Here is a 12,500-nt window from a genome sequence, read left to right as displayed (position 1 = left end):
CATTTATCATTTATCAACACTAAACACCAGTCCAGTTCGAAAACTTACCCTTTCTGTTAGTTCTCTTTTTACTGTTGTTCAAAGAATGTCCTCAAACCTCATCAAGGTATTACTCTGTTCTGTATTCTGGGGACCTTTAAATTTTAAACTCCTTTTTAAGCTCTAAAATTAGTTTGGCTTCCTATAACAATAGTATCACATCTTTTATCTAGTTTCACATGCATGGCGAATTCTGAAATAATTTTAGATGAAATAGATAATATCTAGGCTGAATTTTAGATCCTTTCATTCACCACCCAAATATATACTCCATTGCTTTAGAGACAATGTTTGCATCTTTCTGTGGAGTCTTGGCTCCATCTGAAACAACCTGCCACCAAAAAAATACTTATTTCAGAATTTTACATTTCCTTCCCCCCCCCCCCCCCAACTAATATCTAATCTAATAAATGGTTTGAACCTAGGGGCAACAAGTAATAGTGTGGTCTGATTATCCGGGTGAGTGTAGTCTTGAGAAGGACTGATGTTTTGACAACTTGAGCCAAAGTCATCATCTGAGTTAAAAAAGAGACATATGCTCCAGAAACAAATTAAGATGTCACTGCCTTAGGAAAAAAAAAAAGAAAACTACAAATTGCTTACAAGTAAGCTTGAAATTCTGGCAACTGGCTTCACTATTTTAAATGTAATTAAAAAACCCTGGCTATTAACTTGTGATTCTATTTCAAGAAAAGTTTGTTTCATATGAAGACTTCACTCAGATTACCTGATGGTCACTTCGAGCTGCTTGGTAAGCGGCAGTCAATGGTCGCACTGGAACAGGTTTACTCACAGTTGGAGATGTTACCAATTGGTTTCATTCCTATTTGATGATAATGGTGTGCTCATATTCTCTTTCCCAAAGGTTTCCATCACACTCTTTCACAGTAAAAAATGTAGCAAGCGTTAAGATGTGCTGCATTTCTAACTGAGTCAAAGTTCAAAGAGCTGCTGAATGAAGGTTACCTACACTCAATGCAACATCCTTTCTAAAATGCTGAATGACAGAGAAATTCAAGGACTGATCATTTAAGATCTGTGAGATGTAGGGGGTGGTATTTTTGAGTTAATAACACTTCCCAACCCCCCAACCCCCCCTTACAATCCTTCCACTCCTTCACCGAAAAAAGATCCAATCAGAGGATTTGACCCACCAGCTGAACCTGATGCTTAATCCTGGATACAACCCTTTTAGAAACTGCCAGCCCCTCAGGGAACAGAAGATGGACCTAAAATAGTAAATTTAATGTACAATTTATCTGGACTTGGCAGTGGTTGATCTGTAAAATGCTGTAAACACCACATCTTACCTTCTCAATACAAGGCATGACACCAACCATAATGTTACTGCCATAAATCTTTCCATTTTTACTGAGAGCCTGAAGAAAACAAATAGTCAGATGTTGAGATATAAGTGATCCTTGCAGCTATGAATGCTACTGAACTAGTAGTTGAAATGAGACCTGAAAAAAAATTCATGCCCATACAGGATTTGAACTCATAACCTCTGCAATACCAGTGCAGTACTATGCCAACTGAGCTGACAAAATTTTCATATATTTCCAGTCATTAGTCAGATCTTATTGTGTAATTTTATGCTGTAAAAGTCATTTTCTAAACTTCAAACAAACATGGGCTATCATCAGGTTTTTCATGAGAGGAATGGCACAAGTTATAATGAGGGAAAAAAGTACATGAAATAAATATTCCAGGGTTCAATGAGTACACCAAAAAAATGTAAAGACTAGCTATTTTGATCGGCATTTTCAAAAAGATCAGTTTTTAAAATTCTTTGTGTCTATTCCAAAATGTAAAGTTGTTTTTTTCTACTTTCATCTTCTTTGAAGATTTATTGAAAAAGCTTTGTTTTTGCAGGAAAATTTATCCAAATAAGTGTATAAAGAAGGTCTTACCATTTGAAACAAGTTGCTTCTTGGGAAGTAGCTGTGCCTGACATGTGCCATACAGCTGTAAATGGTTAGATAACTTAGGAATCTTAGCAATAGTTTCTCTATTTTACTCACCTTTTTGGTTTGAAGTTTTGATTGATACTGAAGATGCAACCAGTTCCCTTTGGATGTCTAAATAAAATTTTGGAATCACAATAGTTAGTTTTAAAATACTATTACATCAAATGCACTATTTACATGTATCTATTATTTCATAACTAGTTCAATTCTGGAAAGGAGAAAATTGACCTGACCTTCAATTTGGATCTTCTAAGTGAAAGCTATTAACTCTTTAACTCCCAGATCAAATTTGTACTTCTCCTTACTGTCAACCATACATTTGTTATAATGTGAGTACAAAGAATTTAGTATTGGATCAACTAATCATCCCCACATTAATATTTTTCTTTTTTCTCATTTATTATCTGGTTGATATTGTATTGATATTGTAAGGAAAAATCCTCTCTTGGTCACTCATGGGAGGTAAATGGTTATGACATCAGCATTTGCTTTTTTTTTTATAAGATAACAATATAACACAAATAGATTGCATGTTGCCATGGGTATGTACAGTAAAGTAATAGATCAAAAAAGGCTACAAAATGTGGTAAGAATATCAGTGACACACTTGGCTGCAAAATCATATGTGCATTTTTGTTTTTACCACATTTTGAGAAGGGAGCAGTGATACTTGTAGTCACTTCATGCTAAGGAAATTGGGATAAGTTCCAGCTGGGGGGGGGGGGGGGGGGCACTTGGCTGAACAACACACTTCATCTTTCACCTTTTTTTCTGTAGTACAGTGGCCATAGTTACCTGTTCTCTGTTGAAAGGAGAATTGGTGAAATCTGAACTTCTCGCATCGTAAAGTCCTTCAACAGGAGGTGCACTGATGGAATCTTTTGAAGTGCAATCCACAGTAGATGATCTAAATAAAAAGACAGATCTGAAATAAAGTATTTACAAAACAGGCAAAATGCATGATTTTTCATATATATTTGGCTCAAAGAGAGGAAAAGAGAAAATTAGCCACAGTAAGGCTGCAAGATGTGAGGTATTTGTTTTACTTTGTGCTGTTTTTATTTGGTTTGTAATAATATACATGAAAAAAAAGCCTGTCTGATTAGCTGAAAATTAGTGGTAACATGCTTACATATAGCATGTGTGCACTGCCAAAATTTTTTCACTCTTGACTATATGTGATGTGTTTTACATGAAAGTATTAACAAGTAACATGATTTCTCATGCAGTTTGGTGTAAATAAGCACTTGTTATTTTTTAAATTTTTTGTGCAATTTTGTTGCTTTTGAAATATTTACTTGTGCTCATTTACACCAAATTGCACTCCTTATCCTTTATTTAATGGATTCGTACAAGTACAAGTACAGATGCATAACAATAGGATATAAGTCCCCTTCTTGGTTAATACACCCACACTGACCACCCATCCCACCCCAGGGGAGGACATCCACCACACAGTAATCTCGTGCGTGGGAAATTAATGTCCTCTACCCCAACCCTGCAGGAGTTTTACGTCCTATCCGAGAAGACAAAGCAATGTGAGTGAAGTGTCTTGCTTAAGGACACAACGTCATGCCCCCCCCAAGGACTTGAACTCAGGCCGTCTGACCCAGAGTCCAGCACACTGATCACTGGACTACTCACACCTCACAAATCATATTATTACTTGTACTTATTTTCATTTCATTAGTCTACCTATTTCATCCCTGTCCCTCCATTACTGAAAGTAACATACTATTAGTTATGAAAGCCCATACTTCATAAGTCCTATGGTTTCTTTGGGCTTCCTTCCCATTTTCTCTAACCTAGTTAGTACAGTGTTGTGGCTGCATGGCTGGAAAATAAAATTGCTGGAATTATATTCTCAATTATATTTTGGGCCTGTACATTATTTAAGGTAGTAAATAACCTTGCAGGTGTCCTGTCTAATTTGTTTCCAAGTCCTTGGGATCTAAGTGGTGTTCCAAATTGATGCTGGTACTGTCTTGGTGACAAGAATGTTCCTGCCTGACCAGGGCTTCTATTGTATAATCCTACAGAAGAGCCCAAAGGTCTTGCTCTTGGGAAAAAAAAACAAAACTAAATAAAATGCTCATGGAATCTAGAATTCAAAGACTACAAATTGCTCTCACCCTTTGGGCTCATACAATTTTGTTGTCTTTGAAAAATTGCCTTGCGCTTACAAACACCAAATTACACTCAAAATCAAGTTACCACTTGTTAACAATGTACATGAAAAAACATCATAGAAAGTCAAGACAGACAAAGTTTTGAAAGCATCTGCACGCTCTTTGTAATTTGCACTCGTGTTACCACCTTGCACTTGTGCAACAACTTTGCACTCGGCTCACATGAGAATGACTTTGTTTTAAGCCAATCAGAAGCACGTAATTTTTTCATGTGCATTATTATCAGGGTTAATTAAGGAGCCTATTGGTAAATTATTAACAAGAGATCCCTCAGTCTCTCTATCACTAAGTTACTCATTCTATATGCAGGGCTTGAAACTGCCACTGATATGGTCGCCAATGTAACTAAAACTTTTAACTTGGCAACTAAAAATTTTAGTTTAGTCGCCACTTTGGCAACTATTTTCCTCTGATAAATAAAAGATTAAAGGTGACAAACAATTTCCTTAGTCTTGTTTCTGCTTTTCTGCAAAAGAAAATGCAAATTTAGTCTGTTTACCTTTAAATTAAAACTTGAAATCACTTTAAGATTGCAACTTCAGAGACAACATTACAGCGGCTTCTACATGGTGATTGTGGGCGCAATATTATGTTGAAAGGCCACTGAATTTAAAACATTCCGAAGTAGATTCTGTTCCAAGGTGCTGGCTTCCAAAGTAGGTGCTTTCTTTCACCATGTGCTTGATCAAGTGAGATGAGTCTACACTGAAAGTCATGTACAATTTATCACGAGAAGGATACACTGAGTGATTTTCGTAATTTGCTGCAGTCTAGAAATTACCAGGAAGCAAGATCATTGTTAGTATGCAAACAAGAAGTGTTTTGACAAAGCCTTTAAAAAATGTTTGTTCGGAGCATGAACCTCATGCAGCAGCTACCAGAGGATGTTTTTGCAATGTGTTTAGTCCTAGAAGCTGAACAGCTATGTCAATTAGACGGGGCTCTAATCTGAATTTCAGTTCTTGTACTATCTGGTGACTGCATTTTTGCATTTGGTGACCATTTTTTCTTTGATAGTCACCAAAAGGTGACCAAAGGAATTTCTTTAATTTCAAGCCCTGATATGGTATGCTGTATTTGGAGTTCTTTTCTCTGTGTATGTCTGTCTTTCACTAAATTCATCACCCTTTGACAAAGAAATTGATATGGAAATTTTATTGCAAATTGACTTCAAACTAATAAATCAAATGAGTAGTCAAAGACAAAAGTTTGTTGGTAGTAAGTGACATTATTAGTACGTAAAAAATGGCACCAAATTTAAACAAAATATAAATAATAATGAAAAACTCAATAACTAATGAATGCATTTCTTAAAGGGAAACAAAATCTAACTGATCAGAGAGCATTCACAAACAGCAATAAATTGATCAAAGATATAAGTTAATATGACATACCAAAGTAGCCGGCAAATTGCCACCAAGGAGATACTGCAGCAAATAACCAGGAGATGATGGAGAACTCATGTGATGATTAACTTGACTGAGCGATCTAGCAGTCTTTTACCTTGATGATCTATAACAAATTTGTCCTTCCCTGAAATTCGAATAAGATGACTGAGCAAGACTCCATTTCATCTTGAACAGCGGACCTTGTTAGAGAGACAATCCAAGATAGAATTAGTGACGCAGAAAGTTTGATGTGCATGCCCGATTAGCATTTATGTGTGGGCTGCTATTTTGAATGTGAAACTGGTCAGCTTCATTGCTGCATGCAGTTCAGTGTAAAACTGATGACTTTCCTAAACTGTACCAATCAAAGTTTTTTAACCCATGCTTGCCTCTGGTATCATGTAGATGTGAAGGATCAGATCAATGGACACTTAGCTTTGTATCTATGCCAAGTTTTGCGAGGAAAGACAAAACCTATATACCATCATACAGATAATATTGGTGATTATGTTGTGGTGATCAGCATGAGACAAATTGTTTTATCTGGTACCAAGTGAAAAAAACAAACTTTATTGTCATCACATTGGTTATCTGGGTGGATTAAAATCTATAACTGCAACGGAGCTGCACAAGTGAGATGCTACAAGGCTCATATAGAGGGCTGTTGATGGAATGCTTCTGAAAAACAATCTCAGACCTATTTGGATGAACAGATTGTTCCTTTTTAAGGACAATGAACATATGTGCATGAAAAATGTTTTTGCTAAATTAGAAGGCCCAGCCCCCTTACCCATAAGACTGGAAGAGTTCACAGCAGAGGAAATTGAGAACTATCCAAAACGGCTAACCATCAATTGCCTTTTGAATTGTGAAAATATCATTTTTGCAGAGATAACATCAAGATGAAACACATACATGAAAGTTTTGACTTTACATCTTTACGATTCATGAACGACTTTAACTATGACATGTGATGTTCTGCTCACTGGTTAACCATAGTCAACCACTTTATCCGATTTACCAAGCATTTTCATTCAGTAAACCGCGTTTCTTTGAGGCATTGACACAATTAAAACCATAAGCTAACCATCAGTTGCTAATCGTTTCATTTATTCACCTCTGTATAAAACGGATACAACAGGACAACTAAAGATAATAGTAGAGACTGTAAGAATAACAATATACGGGACAGTTTTTCACGCATTCCTAATTCACATTCCTTCGTTGAAGAGTTTTTTCTTTTTTTTATCAAGAGTTCAAAGTTCAATTCGTGGGGGGTAAGAAACAAACAAAAATCACGTGACTCTCTCGGTCCAGTTTTCAACACACTCCCCCGCGTTGATTGATATCATCAATCAAAGTTCAGAGTTCAGAGTTCAAAGTTCAATTAATCTTACGAACACAAATCATAACATGACAAAGTCAACTTAATAAATCTATCTCAATCAGAATTCACGACAACAACTGGGACATCCTCGTCCCTCACTACTCTAACAGGAACATTTGCCGCTTGGGGCATAGGATTGGCAGCTTCAGTGTCCAACTTCACTTCCAAAGGATAGAGCCTCTGCAATGGGCGTCTCCATTCTGCAGTTGGTGAATTACCAGACTTAACTCTTACTACTGCACTTCGAACTCGACCATCTCGTCCAGGAAGTAATCGTTCGATCTTTCCAAGGCGCCACAGCTGTCTCGGGATCTTATTGTCATGTAGACACACAATATCTCCCACTTGTACTTTACGGAGAGAGTTAGCTCTCTTAGAATAGCGATGGTATTCTCTAAGTTGTGTGAGATATTCTGACCGCCATCGGTTCCAGAAGTGATCCAGAATTCGCTGTAAGAATTTTGCTCTACTTGTTAGTGTTTCCACGGTTTGGCCAACTTCATCCGACGAGCTCTTTGATGGTACTGACAAAATTCTGCGGCCCACAATCAGGTGTGAAGGTGTTAATGGTTCCTCCATTTCATCGAAGACATATGTCAAGGGTCGTGAGTTCAAGGCCGCTTCGACTTCCACAAGGACAGTAGATAGCTCATCATAGTTTAACCGAGCATTTCGTATACACTTCTTCAAACTCAACTTGACCGATTTTACCAGCCGTTCAAAAAATCCACCCCACCAAGGGGCTGCTTCAACGTTGAACTTCCACTGTGTGCCATCACGCTGACACTGGGCCTGCACTCTTGAATCCTTAAAAGTTTTCCCATTGTCACTGACAATCAAGACGGGAATTCCTCTTCTTCCTTTAAAGCGAGCAAGGGCTCTGATAAAACTCTCTGCACTTAGATTTGGAACAAGTTCAAGATGAACAGCTCGGGTTGCGGCGCACGTGAACAAAGCTATGTAGGCCTTATTCATATCTCCCTTCTTTGCAAATACATCCTTGACATATATGGGCCCTGCGAAGTCCACTCCAACACGTGTAAATGCAAACTCATCACTCAATCGAAATTCAGGAAGAGGAGGGGGAGGAGGAACTGTATAGCTTCTCCCCTGTAACTTCTTACAAACAGAACAGTTTCCAATCGCAGTTTTCACAGTTTGCCTCCCTTTCGTCACCCAGAATCTTGATCTTAGTTCTGTGAGTGTATCCCTCACACCATTGTGAAGAACCTTGAAGTGACAGTCATTGATAACCAGGTACGTGAATCGTGAACATCTTGAAAGGAATATCGGAAAACGAGCATCATATGGAATCGGGGCATTTTCTAGACGACCACCACACCTCAAGATTCCCTTGTCATCCGTGAACAGTGATAACGAGACCTTGACCTGGTCAAAGTTCTTGTCATTGTAGACGGATCTCTGCACCTCCTTGATCCAAAGTTCTCTTGGTTGATTCATCTCTTCTTGCGTTACTTCTCCATTAATCAATTCCTTCTTCCTTTTACTTTGCTTGAGATTAGAAACAAATCGCAAAACATATGCGGTGACTCGCATCAGTCTTTGAAGACTACTGAACTTTTCCAAGGGAATGATGCAATCAAGATTTAGCCGATTTTCTGAAGTCGCCTCTCCAGAGGCAATGTTCACAAGAACTGAACTGTCATGCTGCTTCTTGCTGTTGTTACAGCTTCCCTTCTTCAGTTCTAGGCGAGGATCTGAATCATTACTTGTGACTTCAACAGAGTTCATTTTAAGACTTGGCCACTGCTCCTTCTCAGCCCTAAGAAACTCAGGGCCACTCCACCACAACTGATTGGTGATCAATTTCGAGGTCATTGACCCACGCGAACAGATGTCAGCTGGATTGGATTCCGTGGGGCAATAATTCCACTGAGCTGGCTTTGTAAGTCGACGGATCTCAACCACTCTGTTTTGAATGAATTGCTTGAATTCTCTACTTACACCCCAAATCCACCACAGAGCAATTTGAGAATCTAACCAGCAATGTACAGAATCAACTTTCAATGTTCCGTCAAATGCTGTCAACACCGTATTGACTAATCGGGCCAGAATGAGAGCGCCTACTAACTCCAGTCGAGGTATGGTTTCTCCATTCATCGGGGCAACTCTGGTTTTTGATGACACAAGCTGGGTGAAGACAGTTCCAGTGGCTGTTTCAACGCGTAAGTACACAACTGCTCCATAGGCCTTCTCACTTGCATCCCCAAAACCATGGAGTTGAACACTTTGCAAATCTGCTTTTGACCAACCATGGAAGTAGTGTCTCTTCAGTTGTACCACTCCCACCTTCTTAGCATCTTGAACAAGCTTTAACCACTGTTCATGGATAAATGAATCCACAGGGTCATCCCAACCAACCCCTGTCTTGCAAATAGATTGAAAGATGATCTTCAGTGGAATGATGACTGGACTCAGTAGTCCCAAGGGGTCATACAGCTTGCTTGTTGTACCAAGAATAGCTCTCTTCGTAACCAGACAAGCATTGTCAGTTTCTAGTGAAGAGGTCAGATCCAAGAGCAACAAATCTTTCTCCCTGTCCCAACCAACTCCAAGTACTTTGAGTTTTGATGTGGTGAAGTTCTTCGCTGTCCCAAACAGAGAACTTGAGTAGGTTTCGTCTTCCTCTTGAATCGGGTGTTCCTTAACAAAACTGCTTGAAACTTGATGAGGCTGACTTTCAGATTGTCCAATTCTTTCCTGCAGGACTTTGGAGTTGGAGACCCACTTTCGCATATTGAAGCCTCCATTCTTGAAAGACGACTTCAGATTCTCATACATCTCGAGAACTGAATTATCGGAATCATCTCCACTAACAAAGTCATCCACGTACAAACTTTTCAGAGTTCTCTCAGCAAACTCTCTGGGAATGTCAGCAGAGGATAAATGATGACGAATTGTTGCGTTTAATAAGAAGGGACTTGAGGAGACACCAAATGCAACTCTTGCAAATCGATACACTTGGAGTTTCGGGCGACTGCTTGTGATATCGTCAATCCACAGGAAACGAAGATAGTCACGATCTCTTGGGTGAACTGAAACATTTAAGAAGGCTTTCTCAATGTCTCCTATGAGGGCTACCTTGTGAGCCCGGAACCTCAGGAGGACGTCATAAATGAGAGGAGACAGTGGGGGACCAGCATACAGACAGTCATTAAGGCTTGGTGTGTTCCTTCCTGATCGAGCACTGGCATCATAAACAATACGCAGTTTAGTAGTGTCCTTGTCGACACGGATCACTTCATGATGAGGAAGGTAATGTACCTTGCCCACACCATTATTAGTACCTTGCTCCACTGGTTCCACGATTCCCTGTTTCTCCTGATCTCGGATGACGTCATCATAGTGCTCTAACACCTCAGGCTTCAAATTCAGACGCTTCAGCAGTGAAACTAGCCTTGACTTGCACAATGCAAAATTATCTGGAAGCAGCTCATGGTCTTCCTTGAAGGGTAGCTGTACTTGATATCTTCCCTCTGTAAACTCAACTTTGCTCACAAATTTGTCATACAGAGACAAACTGTCATTTCGAATCCCAAGTGATTCATAGTCCCAGAATTTTCCAAGTTCAAAGGCAATTTCATCCCGATTGACAACAATCGCTTCCACTTTCAGAACATGGGTTGCAGTAAGATTCACTGTGTTACCATTGTCATTGTGAGACATAATCATGGTGGGGCCAGAGAGGACATATCCTAGTTTGGTGGCAAGGGCAACAGGCTCCCACGGTGCACCTCTCACTATGGTTCCTTCGACCAATGACCAATAATGATCAGCACCAATGAGAATGCTGATAGGCAGATCTCCTCTACCACACCTGTCGGCTAAAGAGAGGCCGTGCAGATGTTCACAGCTAGACTGAACGAGCTCTGTGGGTTGTTGGGTCAGGGGGCCACATATGACTGGTACCACATAGGCTTGTATGTAGACAATTGCATCACACATGGTTTTGATACCCACTTGAGCAATTTCGCATGTTCGTAATCTGGCATCAGACTCACCAAAGGTTTTAATCAGAAGTGACTCTCTACCAATCACTGGTAACTTCAGTCTGTCTTTAAGGTTCTTAGTTATGTAAGATCTCTGACTGCATGAGTCAAATACCAGGCGAACACTTAGGGAGGAAGTGTCATTATCTGGACGCACAACTTCAGCGGTTGCCGTCTGCAACAACACAGACCCTCTAGACTGATCCACATACATACTGGTAGATACACTGGCCACATTATCTTGATCTTGCCCACCCAGGGTTGATTGAGAACCACCGCAAATTGCTACATGGTGAGCTCCTTGACATTTAAGACATTTCATATGAGCTTGACAGTTACGTGCCAAATGTCCTTGCTTGAGACAAAGGAAACACTTGCCTTTCCTTTTAAGAACTTCCTTTCTAGATTCAGTACTTGTGACAACATTACACTTAGAACTCTGATGGTTTTGATTGCAAAATGAACACCAAACACGAGAAGACTGCTTATCCTTAGAACTGTCAGTGTACAAAGCTGATGTAGAAAGTGGCAACTCACCTCTCTGATTTGAGGATCTGAACTCTTTGTTTTTGACGAGACATTGTTCTCTCAGTTGCAGTTCCTTGTGAAATTCAACCAAAATATCTTTCAGATTCCATGTCTCCGATTCCAGATTGCGAGTGATAGCGATTCGAAATTCCTCCGGTAATTTCTGCATAACTATTGGTGTTAAGAAACAACCATACATCTCGGAAGAGATTTCCATACCTTCTAATCCACGAACATGAGATTCCACTGTGTCGTACAAGCTTCGGAGTTTCTTAACTTCACCAATCGATTCCACCTTGGGGAGTTTGGTGAGTACTTCGATGTGGCTAGAGATCACCATCTGCCGATTTCCGAATCTTTGTTTCAGTAGATCAACCGCCTTTTCGTAGTTAGCACTCGTCAGGGCTAGACCGGCGACCGAACTTTGTGCAGTGCCAGTGAGAAGTGATTTCAGATAGTTGAATTTATCCACGGAAGACAGATTTGGGTTCTCGTGAACCGCAGACTCGAAAGATTCCCAGAAAGGATACCAATGCATGGGATTTCCGTGGAATTTCTTCAGCTCAAGCTTGGGTAACTTTGCATGAGTGAAGGCTTTCGAAACGTGACCTTGAGAAGTTCCCGCGCTTTCGGGAGGAACAGGTTGCACCACGGAGGGGGATTTCTGGCTCTTTCCCTTACTTTCTTGAGCTTCCAAAACAGATTCTAACTCTACAATACACTCCTGAATGGAGCTCATTAGCTCACAGCTCTCACAGACTTCGGTATCAATAACTTCAACGTCATCCACCAGATCCACAATTTCGCGGTCGAGCGATTGAAGCTCCGAATACTTCGTTTCAAGAGCGGTTCGAAGAAATTTCAGCCTTTTCACTTCGACGAGATTACCTTCAGCGATTAACCCTTTAGCATCTTCGATAGTTTTCTCGACAAACTTTCGATGACCGTCGCGAAATTTCCTCAGATTCTTCAATTTCTTCTTCCCCGAC

The 12,500-nt window shown here is 39.9% G+C and overlaps 2 protein-coding genes and 1 pseudogene across 3 annotated transcripts in view; 1 reads left to right on the top strand and 2 right to left on the bottom strand.

The window, feature by feature from the left end:
* LOC149049084 (uncharacterized) overlaps nucleotides 1-12,500 on the top strand; it is an 87,457-nt gene that overhangs the window by 1,178 nt on the left and 73,779 nt on the right. The window lies entirely within an intron of this gene.
* LOC149049089 (nucleoporin NUP35-like) lies at nucleotides 179-4,496 on the bottom strand (annotated as a pseudogene). The gene is made up of 7 exons (XR_016184756.1): nucleotides 4,459-4,496; nucleotides 3,919-4,068; nucleotides 2,805-2,916; nucleotides 2,064-2,120; nucleotides 1,350-1,418; nucleotides 767-918; nucleotides 179-370 (listed from the first exon to the last, which is right to left on the bottom strand). The product of XR_016184756.1 is annotated as a nucleoporin NUP35-like (transcript).
* LOC149049088 (uncharacterized) overlaps nucleotides 7,028-12,500 on the bottom strand; it is a 5,694-nt gene continuing 221 nt past the window's right edge. The window contains exon 1 of the mRNA XM_089199587.1: nucleotides 7,028-12,500. This exon is cut by the window's right edge and continues 221 nt beyond it. Coding sequence (XP_089055713.1) covers nucleotides 7,028-12,500 — 5,473 coding nt within the window.

The sequence above is a fragment of the Pocillopora damicornis genome, chromosome 3, assembly GCF_964200805.1.
Source record: "Pocillopora damicornis chromosome 3, jaPocDami1.2, whole genome shotgun sequence".
Taxonomy (NCBI): Eukaryota; Metazoa; Cnidaria; class Anthozoa; order Scleractinia; family Pocilloporidae; genus Pocillopora; species Pocillopora damicornis.
Note: the sequence above shows the minus strand (reverse complement) of the source record. Positions and strands in the feature narration are given on the sequence as shown.